Source organism: Lissotriton helveticus, chromosome 5_1, assembly GCF_964261635.1.
Source record: "Lissotriton helveticus chromosome 5_1, aLisHel1.1, whole genome shotgun sequence".
NCBI classification, from domain to species: domain Eukaryota; kingdom Metazoa; phylum Chordata; class Amphibia; order Caudata; family Salamandridae; genus Lissotriton; species Lissotriton helveticus.
Window position 1 is genome coordinate 938,866,142 of NC_136065.1, and position 14,546 is coordinate 938,880,687.

General features: G+C 40.3%; 1 protein-coding gene across 7 annotated transcripts in view; it reads left to right on the forward strand.

Moving 5' to 3' along the window:
- CC2D2B (coiled-coil and C2 domain containing 2B) overlaps positions 1-14,546 on the forward strand; it is a 1,917,855-nt gene that overhangs the window by 502,987 nt on the left and 1,400,322 nt on the right. For all 7 annotated transcript variants that reach the window (XM_078643430.1, XM_078643434.1, XM_078643435.1 and 4 more), the window contains exons 8-9: positions 12,053-12,138; positions 12,218-12,322. In XM_078643430.1, coding sequence (XP_078499556.1) covers positions 12,053-12,138; positions 12,218-12,322 — 191 coding nt within the window. The remainder of the gene's footprint in view (positions 1-12,052; positions 12,139-12,217; positions 12,323-14,546) is intronic.

Genomic DNA, 14,546 nt, shown 5'->3' on the forward strand with positions numbered 1-14,546 from the left:
TATCTCTGTTGCCTCCTCTTTTGTTGATGGGGACACTGTCAATCACAAAATAAGAGAGTACATTTAAATTATTTCCATGTTCGGATTTGACGTGTCTAGCAACAGGATATGTTTGGTCTGAATTCACTGTTGCTCGCAAATGTTGTTAAATGCGTGCCTGCACTGGAAGTTTTGTGCTTCCCACATAGCGGAGACCACATACACAGTTCAAAACATATACTGCATATTCCGTTTTGCAGTTGAAATTACCTTTAATCTCAAACAACTCATCAGAGAAAGCAGTTTTGTATGTTTTTGTGTTAGAACCGAACTTACAAGCTCTGCAGCTGCTACATTTAAAGAAACCCTTCTTAGTGGAGAACCATTTATCTTTATTGAGCATTACCGGACTATTTTTAACCAAATCTGATCTCATGGAATATGCTTTGCGATAGGTGATACTAGGCTTTACAGGCAAGACTCCCTTTAGGACCCCATCGGTTAAAACGATAGGCCACTGAGTGTTTATGATTTTTCTTATGGCATGTGATTGCTTGCTGTATGTGGTGATAAACCTACACTGAGAATTATCATTGTTGCTAGCCCTATCTGTACATGCACTTGTGGTTAACTCTGTTCCAAAGTTCTGTGCAGGGATCAATGGCTGTAATAAGTTACATCTATCTTGTTGATTAACTTTTCTTAGAGCCACTTTGATTTTACCTGCTCCATAACCACGTGCTAACAGTCTAGCTTTGGCAATCTCCTGTGAATCTTTCCATGCTTCATCAGTACTACATGCCCTCCTGATTCTGAGAAGTTCTCCATACGGGAGACTTTCTATGGTGTGACGTGGATGAAAACTAGACCCATGCAATAGTGTATTGCCGGCTGTGGGTTTTTGTTACAGACTAGTTACAATGACATTGTTCTGAATTGAGACTTCAATGTCTAGAAAGTTTGTACGTGTACTGTGTATGTGGCTGGTAAAGGCTAAATTAAGATCATTGTTGTTAATACATTCTACGAATTCATTCGCCTGATCAGAATCGCCTTTCCACACGATAAAAACATCGTCTATATACCTGCACATATGAGCAATATGTGTCTCAAAGATTGCCTTGTGGTGTTTTCTGAGGACATGCTCCTCCCACCAGCCAACATGTAAACATGCATAGCTCGGGAAGAAGCATGCCCCCATAGCCACTCCTCTCTTCTGTCTATACACTTTTGCATCAAACAAAAATACGTTGTTCATCAAACATGTGCGGATCATTTCTACAATCATTTTGTTGTGTTGATACATTCCTATATCTCTCTGATCGAGATAATATTTGACTGCTCTCAATCCGTCTTCATGCCTGATGCATGTATACAATGCTGTTATATCCAACGTCACAAACATCATATCATTAGTCCACTGCACAGTGTTCAGTTTGTTTAAAAAGTCCCTGGAGTCTTTTAGATATGTAGGTAAAGCTATAACAAAGTCCTGCAGATAATAATCGACATATTTGGAGGTATTTTCAAAACAACTATTGATAGCAGAGATAATGGGTCTTCCTTGCAGTGGGGTCAGTCCTTTATGTATCTTAGGGATCAGGTAGAATAAGGGTAACACTGGGTACTCCTTATATAGAAACTTATGTTCCTCCTTGGTAATTAAACCTTCCCTTAACCATTTGGATAGATCATTCTTGTAATCAGTGTTGATCTTACATACTGAAATTCCATCACTGCGTTCATAACACTCTGTAGCTTCTAGTTGTCTGAATGCTTCTACCCTGTATAGCTCTTTATCCCACAGGACAATATTGCCTCCCTTGTCTGCATTATTAATAACGACCTTGTTGTTGTCCTTCAATTTTTTCATAAGTTGAAAATATTACTTAGATTGACCAGTGTATTTTGATTTCGATCTACAAACATTCCTGTATAGAGATTTCAATTCATCAGTAATCCTTTTATGAAATATGTCTAGAGCATCTCTTGGCATGATGGGCACAAAAGTGGATGGTGGTTTAAACGGACTTTTCCCTGGTAGGGAAATATCTATCCCCTCAATATGAGCGACCTGTTGTGATCCCAGAGTTCCAGTACTATCATCCATTAGAGTATGCAATGTTGCAAGAGTAGGAATAGTGCCTGCTGTTAGACCTGTCGATACTCTAGATGTCAGGGTATTGTCTTTGTTCGGGTTACCTCCCTGATTTTTTAACATGAAGAACTTTCGCAGTTTCAATTTGCGTATAAATTTATACACATCCACCCTTGTCCGCACAAAACCAAAATTACTTTCTGGGCAGAAACTAAGGCCTATATATATATATATATATATATATATTATCTACTGGCAGTCGCCAGTAGATAGTTATAGTTAGGACCTAATATCCATAGGAAATCCACAACTTTCTATTTGGAATAACTTTGGCGCCGGTTGACGAATCTGCGTGAAATTTTCCAAACGTTTGGCCAGCTCCGGTCCACTCCTATCCTGAAAGATTCACGATGATTCATCAAGCGGGGGCCGAGAAAAAAGGGGGGTCCCAAAACACATTTTCCCCATGCAATTTCCCATAGGACCTTTAGCCGCAGCTACAGCCCGAACTGCTGAACGGAATTACACCAAGTTTGGCAAATAGGTAGTCCTTGGTTCAGACTCGTGCCTTTAGCTTATTTGGCGTAAATCCATTCAGTAGTTCCTGAGAAAATGACAGTTAAAAGTACATATATATCTATGGGCGCGGAGGATTCGCGTACTATCCGCATACCCTACGCGCAGCCTACAAGCACCCTGCCGTGCACAAGCTGAATGCTAATTGGCTGACAACTGTCAAAATCAGGAAGTGTTGGCAGCCATCTTATGCAGAACCGAGGCACAAGAAACCAAAAACAAACGCCGAAAAATGCAAAAAGGGGGCAGGGTAGACACACCCTGACCCCCTAGGCCTGCTCAGGGGGTCCCACAAACAGCTTTTTTTAATATCGCGGGATGTGCGTAGGATCCGCGCATCCTTGCAATAGAAAAAAAAAAGAAACGTAATCTTCCGCGGTAAATAAGGTAATTTGCTGCCGGGGTCCAAATCCCGGGGGCATTAATAAAAAAAAAGTTTGGGGGTCCCAATCCCCCCCACACTGCCCCGGGGATTGCCACCCCCCGGGGCTCTTAGTTAATGTATGCGGGGGGCTCATGGGGCCCCCCTGCAGCCCCGAGGACCACCACCACCCGGGGCTTGTACAAAATGGGTGGGGGGGCTCTCAGGCCCCCCCAGCCCAAGGGACCGCCCCCCCTGGGGCTTTAAAACTTTAGCTGGGGGGGCTCCGGGGCCCCCGCAGACCCAGGGACCGCCACACCCCGGGGCTTTTTTGAAATAGGTGGGGGCTCTCAGGCCCCCCAGCCCCGGGGACCGCCACCCCCCGGGGTGTGTGACATTTGTTGTATATAAATAAGTATACATAAGACTCAGTGATTGCATGAGTGACTGTATGGATAACTGTATACTTGTAATAGTGATTTTATAACACACTGAGTATGAGTTACTATCTATATGAATAAATGAAGTGGTGTTTGTATAAGTGTGTAGCTGAGTAAATATAAATATGATCCATTGTTTGCATAAGTGAGTAGGATGACTGCATAAGTAAACAGGATGTGTGCTGGTGTTTAATGTCAATATAAGTGTTTAAGTATATTTGGTAGTGTTCTATTGATCATTGACAGCATGTATGAGTGAATCTATTGGTAATTGATTACATGTTTGTGTAGATCTAGGAATGACTGAGTGGGTTGTTAGATACTTGTATTGGTGTGTCAATGGATTCAAATGTGGTACTCTGTATTTTACAGTGGGTGATGAAAGATTATAGTAGTGTATGATGAGGTGTATCTAAGTGTCACGTGGATGATGTCATCAGCAATGTCATCAGTGATGGCATTTGAGATCTCATCAGTGATGTCACTGACCATGTCATGAATGATGTAATATGTGACATCATCACCAGTGGATTGCGGGCGCGAGAGTTACAGTTAGTGCAACTAACTATAACGGAGGAATTTCAATGGTTTTGTATGAGTGAAATGTCCAGCTAACTATAACACCCCTAAAACCTATGTTTTTTTCAGTGAATTTCTCCACTGCTAAATCCTAACTATAACCTACCTGAAACCTATGGTTTTTGTCAGTGAATATATATATATATATATATATATATATATATATATATATATATATATATATATATATATATATATATATATATATATATATATATATATATATATATATATATATATATATATATATATATATATATATATATATATATATTCACACACATACACGCACACACACCCCACTTGGGTAAGACTTGTTATTGAACATTTGCTAGTGGTTTCAAAGTTTGTATTTCACAGGAAAGAGGTTTAACAGTGAATTATTTCCAGCATTTCTCAGTGCAAAATTAGTTTTTAGGATATTTAGCTTCCCTAAACAAATAGAAAGGTTAAACACAGCAGTATGCCTTTCCATTAGTGCTGGTAAAACCAAAGAGGCTTTCACAATGACCGTTCTGCTCTTGGACTATCAATCATTACAGCTGACAAGCTTACCCTTGCAGCCCCACCCTTGATGCAAGCTTCTGCCAATGAATCCTCCCCAGTGTGTTAGAATAAACATTGTGAACACAGAACCTAGTCAGTAATAGGTTACACATTGCACTGTTTTCTTTCTTTATATAAATATGTTTTGTTAAACCTACTCTATAGTGTCAAAGTACTACAAAAGAAGAGCACATTTTACAAAGCATGTTTTTAATTTCCTTTCAATGCACTTTCCATTTAAAATTTGATTTATAATAAAACACGTTCCATAACACAGATGATTTTAAATATTATCACATTATCCCCAATTAAAACCTAAATTTCTCAAAACATTGACAGGTATATCTGCAATTTCTGACAAACAATCAATACTAATCAGATGATGCTTAAAAGCTCTAAATCAGTGATTCTTAACCTCTGGTTCGGAGACCAATCAGGTTTTGTGACGACTCCTGAGGTTTCCACAACTGCTTAGAAAATTAAATATTATGAACAGATTCACAAAGTGTATATAAATAAAGAAACAAAATGTAAAATTGAAATTTTTAAATGCTCTGTAACTGATAGGAATTTGAAAATGAAGACTAAAAATGAAGTTGTCATTCTCAGCCTGGTTCATGGGAGCATTAAAAAGAGCATCAAACAGAATATAGAATGTGCGATGGGTGGCCTTGATTAAAATTAGCAAAGCTTGGCTATTGCAGCACGCAATCCGATACTTACCATGAGTTCCTTACCCCTCGGAGTTGTCCCAGGGATATTTGGGGTCCTTACCAGACTTACTTGACTGGGATCCTGGAAGCAGAGACAGAGAGGGAAGTGTTGTATCCTCGTGTTGCTCTCTCGCACTCGCTGCATGCACTGGAACCTAGAATCCTACGTGTTGGGATTCCATGTATGTCAGTGCAGCGGTTGGCGTGGGCTCCTGTTACTTCTTATTCGGCTCTTGAAATAAACCAACTATATCTATCCTACAACGTATCGTCATCTTCTTCATTTCATGATTACCTCACTGGCGACGTCGGAGAAGCGAACTCACATAATTTTCGGAGCCTACAGCCCCGGGACCTCCGGACAAGATTACCGTGGCTAAAGTTGAGTGCGCAATCTTCACCACGCACTTCACCGAAGCTTTGTTATCCTGTGATCCAAACCATCCCGAAAATCCCGCTCTTTCTACTAAAGCGGTGAGACTTTAATACTTTTATTTCACTTTCCTTCTATTTCTCTGCCATTTGAACCAACGCATGCGCATCATCACGCGCTAGGAACCCCTCGCACTAGGAACATCTCGAGCAAACCAACACATGCGCAAAAGCTCGCGCTCCACCTACTGTTTCACATCACAAAGGCAGCGTCAGCACAAGCAAACTTCATGTTCCACATTCGGATTACATCACAAAGACAGAGTCAGCACAAGTAAACTTTAATCTTACAGATCTCTCGCCTCTGTGACATCACAAAGCTTTTCTTCCAGTAAATCCATTACTCTGCTCAATAAAAGACTGCAATTATCTCACAATAGTTCTTATATTGAAAGAATTGATTCCAATTCAAACTATTTTTCAAGGTTATTTATAACATCATATTGTCTCTAAAAAAAAAATTTCTGTATTACTTACAATGGAAAGTTTTAATGCTCCACCACCTTTTCTGGCAAGTCCAGGTGAACCTCCATTAGAGTGGAAACAGTGGCGCGAAGGTTTCGAAGCTTACCTTGAAGCCATAGGTGGAGAAAATTATACAGATAAACGGAAACTCGCAATTCTCAAACATTCTCTGGGTACTGAAGGAAGACAAGTCCTTTCTCATCTTCCTCCCCTAACTTTAGACAATTCCTCTGAGGAAGAAACTGATGTTTATGAAAATGCCATCATGCAACTTGATAAACAATACATCAAGAAAGTCAACGAAGTTGTAGCGCGCCACAAGTTTCTAAGCAGACAACAACTTCCCATTGAACCCATTGATTCTTTTGTCAAAGATTTGAGGATTCTAGCTGCCAAATGTAACTACCAACAGTTTCACGATCAAATGGTGAGAGACCAGCTTGTGCATAACGTTTCTGATGTAAAACTCCAAGAAAAATTACTCGATGCAAAAGATTTATCTCTTTCAAAAGCCCTTGATATTGCACACCGATTTGAAGATATGAAGTTGGGCATCAAAGAATTGTCCGATAAAAAACCAAAAGAATTACTTCAAGATAAACCCAATGTTTCTGTGGTTCAAACTGTCAAGAAAAGTCTAATTGAATCTATTCCTAACAGACCTACGCTTCCTTCTTCATCATATCAGGATTTCAGAAAGGAAGTAGTTTGCTTCAAATGCGGTTTTCCCGGACACGTTGCAACAGATAAAAGATGTCCTGCTATAGGACAATTCTGCAACTATTGTAAATCTAGAGGTCATTTTGCGAGGATGTGCAAAAATCGCAACAAATCAAAAAACTTTTCTTCGGATATAGACGCCCCAGATTTACCCAAGTTCAAGCTGTAGACATGGATGATGATGTATATGATGATGTATGCACCGTATACGAAGTAGGAGAAGAAAAAAAAGATTCACCTTTCTGTATGCTTCAAATTGGATCCAAATCTATAAAAGTCATGGCAGACTCTGGTGCAAAGTACACCTTGATTGGTGACGATGTTTTGTTGAAAGAATTTCCTGATGTTATATCCTTATTTCCTTCTGACATAAGACTACGTGGTTATGGTAAAAAACCTATCAAAGTATTTGGATACTTTCACTCCACCTTATCGTTCAAGGGCAAGTCGATTCCTGCTAAAGTATATGTTGCCAAAGATGGGTCATGTTTACTGGGTTGGCCACAACAAGGAGAGTTAATGATGAAACTTGATCCCAACCATCCTGATCAAGTTCTGGGGTATTCTGATTTTGTCAATTCTGTTGATATATCTTCTGACAACAAATGGGAAACATTTTTTCCGCAGGTCTTTTCCTCCAAGTTAGGTTTGTTAAAAAACTTCAAACATAAAATTATTCTTAAACACAATGCTGTTCCCAAGGTACATAAGGTACGCAATATTCCCTTGGCTTTAAGAGAATCTGTTAAGAAAGAACTTCAAAAATTATGTGACCTGGATGTAATTGAGGAAATTGAATCCTCTGAGTGGCTTTCTCCAGTAGTCGTGGCCCACAAGCCTAATGGGAAAATTCGTCTTTGTATTGATATGCGCGATTTAAATTCTAATGTGTGGGTTGATAGACATCCTCTACCCAATATTGGTGAAATGTTCTCTAAACTTAAGGATGCATCGGTCTTCACCACATTGGATTTATCTAACGCATATCATCAGATAGCTCTTCACGAAGACAGCAAACATCTTACATCTTTTATAACCACTGAGTGTGCCTACAGGTATAAGAGAATGCCTTTTGGCTTAGTGTCCGCGTCCTCAGTGTTTCAGAGAGTCATGCACAACATGTTCAAAAATGTTTCTAATGTATTATATTTCCAAGACGACATATTAGTTTTCGGTAAAAATGAATGTGAACATTCTGAAATGTTATTTAAGGTTCTATCCACCTTACAAGACAACGGTCTTACCCTTACCAAGGAAAAGTGTAAATTTAGCAAAGATTCCGTAGATTACCTAGGCCATTCCATCAGCAAAGAGGGTATTTCTCCCAAATTAAGTTTAGTTAAAGCTATTGAGAATGCTCCCGAACCAGTCAACAAAGATCAGCTCAGATCCTTTCTCGGTTTAGCCGAATATTACGCAAAGTTCATTCCTTCCTTTTCTGATAAAACTTCTCACTTACGGAAGTTGATGAAAAACCAACAACAATTCATTTGGGATGACAATTGCAAAAATCAATTTAATTTTGTAAAGAAATGCATCATTTCTGCTCCTGCCTTATCCCCGTTTGACACCAATTGTAAATCATTTATTGTCACTGATGCAAGCAATGTTGGCGTTGGTGCGGTGCTGATGCAGAAGCAAAATAGTGGTTTTGTAACCATTGCTTTTGCATCAAGACCGTTACGTGGCGCAGAAACAAAATATTCCACTTTGGAAAAAGAAACCTTGGCTTGCTGGTGGGGAATTGAATATTTTCGCAGATATGTATATGGTACAGATTTTGTTGTTCGCTCTGATCATCGTCCTCTTGTGGATCTCTTCACAACTAAAGGTTGTGGAAAAGCCACTTCTAGGATTGCAAGATGGCAATATAAATTGCAAGACTTTCATTTTTCAGTTGAATATATTCCAGGAGCGAAAAATGTGCTAGCTGATTTCCTTTCTAGACTACCTATAGAAGATGATAACCAAGTTGCTCCTGATGATGATCCTGATAAAGTTGTGTCAATCTGTGAAGTGTCCAATGGTTGCATCCGTGAAAATGATTGGGTACTGGCTTGTGGTGAAGATCGTGATTACTTGAATGTCTTATCTTTTGTAAAAAATGGTTGGCCTTCCAAGAACAGTCTATCTTCTAGTATTTTGCCTTACTTCCATGTAGCTCAAGAGCTAACCATCCAGGGTGAAACTTTGTTGAGGGGTTTGCTTTTGGTTGTGCCACACGGTTTAAGGAACACCATTCTAGACATGGCACATGAGGGTCACCCGGGCATGTCCAGTATGAAAAAGAGAATAAGGAGTGAATTTTGGTGGCCGGGAGTCGACAGGTTGATTGAGGAAAAAGTAAGATCTTGTATTGAATGTTGTGTGAGTGATAAATCACAGAAACCTATAAAATATCAACATGATTCTATCTCGAAACCTTCTAAGCCCTGGGAATGCATTTCGGTAGACATTGCTGGTCCGATGTGTTTAGGTCGTAGTCCAGTTTATGCCATTGTATTGATAGACCAGTTCTCCAGTTGGCCTGAGGTGAAATTCGTGTCCCAAGTATCTTCTAAGGTAGTTATCGACTTTTTAAAATCAGTTTTTGAAAAAGAAGGCTTCCCTACTTCCATCCTATCTGATAATGGCACACAGTTCACCTCAGCGGAGATGAAATCCTTTTGTTGCAACCATGGTATTTTGCACAAACGTTCTTCAGTGTATTATCCTCAAGGTAACGGCATGGTAGAAAGGTGGATCAGGGTGCTCAAGGAGGGTTTACAACTTGCTATATGCAACGGTGAGAATTGCTACGATGCTGTTGGAAAACTCTTGTGGAGTTATAGAAACACCCCAAAATCTGATGGAGATTTGTCTCCCTTTGAAAAAATGCGGGGGAGAAAGGGTGTGTGTAATATGAGCCAGCCCTGGATGAGGGATCTACTAATCGGTAAATACAAGAAACGTAATTCTCCTGTGGTTAGTACTACTACCAACAATCCGTGCAAGGTCGGAGATTGGGTACGTGTGAGAAAGTCCGGTTTTATTAAATCTGGTGTGTCACATTTCTCCGACCCCTTACTTGTTATTAGAGTGGGTAGACAAGTTGTGGAATTATCAGATGGAAATGTTTGGAGCCTCTCCAAGGTTGTTAAAGTTCCATCTATATGTATGAATATGTCACCTTCAAGTAGTTCTTCCTCTCCTAACCTATCAAGAACCCCTCTTTCTCCCAATTCCAGTCAATTTCCTACAACCTCTCATTCACACCTGCCAGTTCCCTTTCTTTCTCACAAAATATATAATCCCCGGTTAAGGAAACCCCCCACTTGGCACAAAGACTACAAAGTTGGAAATTAAGTTTATCATATCAGACTGTTAAGTTACTTTTATTCAATGTATTATAAGTTTACATCTTTATGTTATTATACTTCCTTTTTCTTTTCTAGAAAGGAGGATGTGTTGTATCCTCGTGTTGCTCTCTCGCACTCGCCGCATGCACTGGAACCTAGAATCCTACGTGTTGGGATTCCATGTATGTCAGTGCAGCGGTTGGCATGGGCTCCTGTTACTTCTTATTCGGCTCTTGAAATAAACCAACTATATCTATCCTACAACGTATCGTCATCTTCTTCATTTCATGATTACCTCAGGAAGCTGTACAGAGTTGGTAGACAATATTGTTTATGTAGATACCCTTGCGGTGTGTTGCATTAAACTTTCCTTCTGGGTAGAAGAGCTAGAGTAATCATTGCCCCAGCTCATTTATAACGCCCCCTGCCGGGCAATCGGGCTGCTGAGAATGGCCCAGATGGGGCAGATATATAACGTCGCAACTGCCCTAGCTCTGCTGCTTAGCATAGATGTGAGATTGCGTAAGAAGGTTAACCCCCCTGACTCTCAATGTAGCTGTTGCTGCTTGTTTTACATGTAATGTATTACTGTAATGTCAGCCAGGCCAATATCTATGTCAAATTGTAATATATTCTCAATGTGAAAATAATAAATAACGTGGTTTTTGTTTAATAATTTTTTTTTTAGCAAAGCTCCAACCTTTCTGTTAGAATGTTAATTTTTCTATATTTGTGACAAAGAAAATATTTCAATATTTATATATTTGTTTGATGAATGCTTATTTCTGTATTTTTGTGTTATGATTTGCAGTTCAAATCATCGAAATTGGGTTCTCCAGCTAAAGACTCAGTGGTAGTCCCCGAATTCCAATAATGTTTCAGTGGGCTTCCTGCATTCCAATAATGATTAAGTGGGTGTTCAAAAAAGTCAAAAAGTTAAGAACCGGTGCTCTAAATCTTTATTAAAGAATAGTCAAATCTGTTACGAAACCATGGAAAGTACATAATGAGTAACGTGTAATGTGGCCCTATATTGCCATTTCGGTGTTCCAGTGACATTTATAAACCAGTTGGCCTCGACATGGTTTGTAAATGTCACCAGAATCCCTCAATGACTGCCTAGGCTCGCATTACGTTTAACTGTTATGTATTCTCTATATAACAAGGATTAACTCCATATGGCTTTTTTTTTAGAATGTGAACATTTCTCAAGTAGCCATTTTGAATGAGTCCCCGTTTCCTTTCCCAGACACTCTCCCTTTGAGTAAAATGTTGTGAGTAATACTTATAGATGTTTAGAGGTGGGTGAAGTTGTGACGTCCTGGACATCGCAACTTTGTAACTTTGCATGTAAACTCTGCCAGTTTTAGAATCATGAAGTTGTGGTGGTTTAAAAAGAAAATACATTGTGGGGAAGAAAGGGGCCCTGTGCTGAAGTGCAAACTGTCCCACTGCTGTACAGTGCTGGAAGCAGAGACAACCCTTGTATCCTTTCCCTGCTACTGGGAAAGATTATGCGGGCATTATGTTTTCCACTCAATTTAGATGGCATCAGGGAAACACAATTGCCTCCATCATGAAGTCCATATTGGCCGGAAATACAGCTGAGCTGTAGATAATGTGTTGGCCTAGGTAAAGTGAGACTGTTCTGGCTTTTGGCGAAGTTGAATTCCTGTTGGCTTAGGAAATCACTTCTCTGACCCCTGATAAAATTAACATTTACATTGGAGATAAGAGTAGTAGTAATATTTCTTAATCGCCTCTCCAAGCCTCATTCATGTTGTATATCTTTGTGATGTTTTTAGATGGATCTGCTTTTGAAAGCCAAAATAAAACTAAAGCAGTGAGAGAGAAAGTGAGAAGAAAACTGAAAGATGTTAAGCCTGTTAAGGTATGACTTCTGTATTTTTCTTTACTGGATGCATTACCTTTTTGTGTATGGTAAGTACTAACCAATTTTTTCTTTCAAGTCAAAGGTTGAAGCTTCATATCAAACTGGAGAGCCATTCGTTGTACCTCACAATCTTTTCCACCCTTTAAAAAGTGAAGAACCAACTTTAGAAACTGAAGCAGAGGTACGTTAATTAATCTTTGGCAGGCTGTGGTATTTCAAAGCTAGTTTCTACAATTGTATTTGTTGTGTGTGGACCTGATTTTTTCCTTCTTTAGAAAAACATATAAGGTGCCCAACTGCAAGTATCTGGTATCCTTGTATCCTGGTATCCTTGTGTACACAGGTTCCAAAATGAAGTCGTAAATTGTGACTAATAACGATTGTCTATTTGCGATTTCTTAATTGGAGTGTACTTAAATGAGCTTGGTAAAAGTGGTCGCATTTTAAATCTCGACTTCTAACAAATGCATTGGTATTTTTCCAGCCGATCTATTTAAAGGTTGGCTCATATAATATAGGATCGTAGTGTTTTGCAATTAGACCTTCCTCATCAATTTTCATTAGGTAGGTCATAAATTGTCACCACTATGATTGACCGCAATCACAGGGATGGTGCCCTACTGGGTTCAGCAGACCATCATATCTGTGACTTCTTTTAAATAAAGCAAAATTTTTTTTTTTTAAGGCTTCCCGTTTTGCTCAAAGGAAAACAGGATGCATTAAAAAAATGAAAGGTTACGCAATCCATTTCTAGGTGTCGGCACTCCTAAAAACGTTTTGGTTTTTTCAACCTCCCAAGAGGACCCCTTCTTGTTTGCGAATAGCTTACCACCTCCTTTGAGGTGGTGGTAAAATATTAATGTTTTGCGACCAGATTTTGCTCACAAATCATTCCCACATACCGCAAGGAGTCTGTATTTTGAAGGGGTACCCCTAACATGCCCCTTTCAAATAGCCACTGTCAGTGGTTGCATAAGCGCTCTTAACGATTTGGAAAACCTTTTCTGAATCGTTAAATGGGTTTTGTACATTTGAAATGGGTTTTAGCATTCAACCGCTACACTTTTACATGAAGCCCAAGGTTTTAGTTGTTGGCCCTCGTATCCCTCTAATCTAGTATGTATGCACAGCCGCAGGTCTGTTTCTTGACATGAGCAAGGTCCTCGATCTGTCCTGGGACCAGGAGTGGCACACAAAGTGTGCCCTCATTTCCTGACAGTGAACAATCGTGTGTGTCGTGGGTTTAGCATGTAGATTAGTTGTGGTAGCGTATCATATTTTGTGAATCCATTGCTAACGCCAGACCTTTATAGGTTTCGCCTAGCGAATGCAGCTCATGCGCTGCTTCGCCTTGGCGAGACTATTGTTGTCGGTTTGGTGCGCGAAGGGGACAAAACTTGTGCGCGCCTGAGCAGGCGATGTGCTTATGCATGGCGTCTCCTCTCTGCCTCACACGCTCCCACTGCACGCTTGATTTAGCTTTCAGTTCATGTTCGTGCCCCCGCCCTGGCACATGGCCCTGCACTTGTGGATCGCCGAGATGAGGCTGCGGGGTTCGCTGCTAAATGCTGGTTTGTCGAGTCAGCAATCCAGCGCGAGGAAACCCATACACTGTACGGGGGGACTAGAAGTGTTGCAAGGGGGGCACAGAGTACCGGGCCTGGGCTTTAATAGTCTAAGGATCGTGACAGTGTACGCTCATTCACGATTGATGCCTGGAGTCCATTTAATCTGTTAAAGCTGACTTGCTGTTTTTTTTGTGCTTTTTATGTGACATTGACGGACTAATAAAATTGTTTATGAGAAGAAAGAAAATAATTAATACCTGAAATTAAACATGCAGAGGGGCTCTAGGCAGGGAGATCGCTTAGAGGGTCTCTAGCCATGCGACTGCTGTAACTCCGTGTAATATCGCTAGTGTGTGCACCGTGTGCTCAGCAGGTCCGGCCTGGGTGCTGCCAGCCGCACAGACCCATCGGTAGGTCTACCGGACCCAAGACAAGATGGGGTCTGAGCCGGAACCTCATCAGGAACGACAATAGGGTCCTGCAGCAGGGGACAGACACAGACAGTGGTTCATTTGTGAAACAAATAGGTGCTTGCTGTGTGCATCAGCTACATGGTGCAGGTTCTAACTTCTTCTTGTCGGGTTTTGTGTGCCTACATACCACAGCTCCCATTCTTAGTAAGATTGTTCTGAAGTGGAAACATGCCTGATCGAGGAAGTGTAACCTGCAGATCAAAGGATCACTATTCGGTTAGTTAGTTCAAGGGGTTATTGTACCTGCTGCAGTGTGTCTGAAATGTATATCATATATCCCACAGCACATAATTTCCTATCTCAGTAAGTTAACTCTGAGAGTTAACTGCTGATGTATGTGAAACCTGCACATCACATGTTGCTG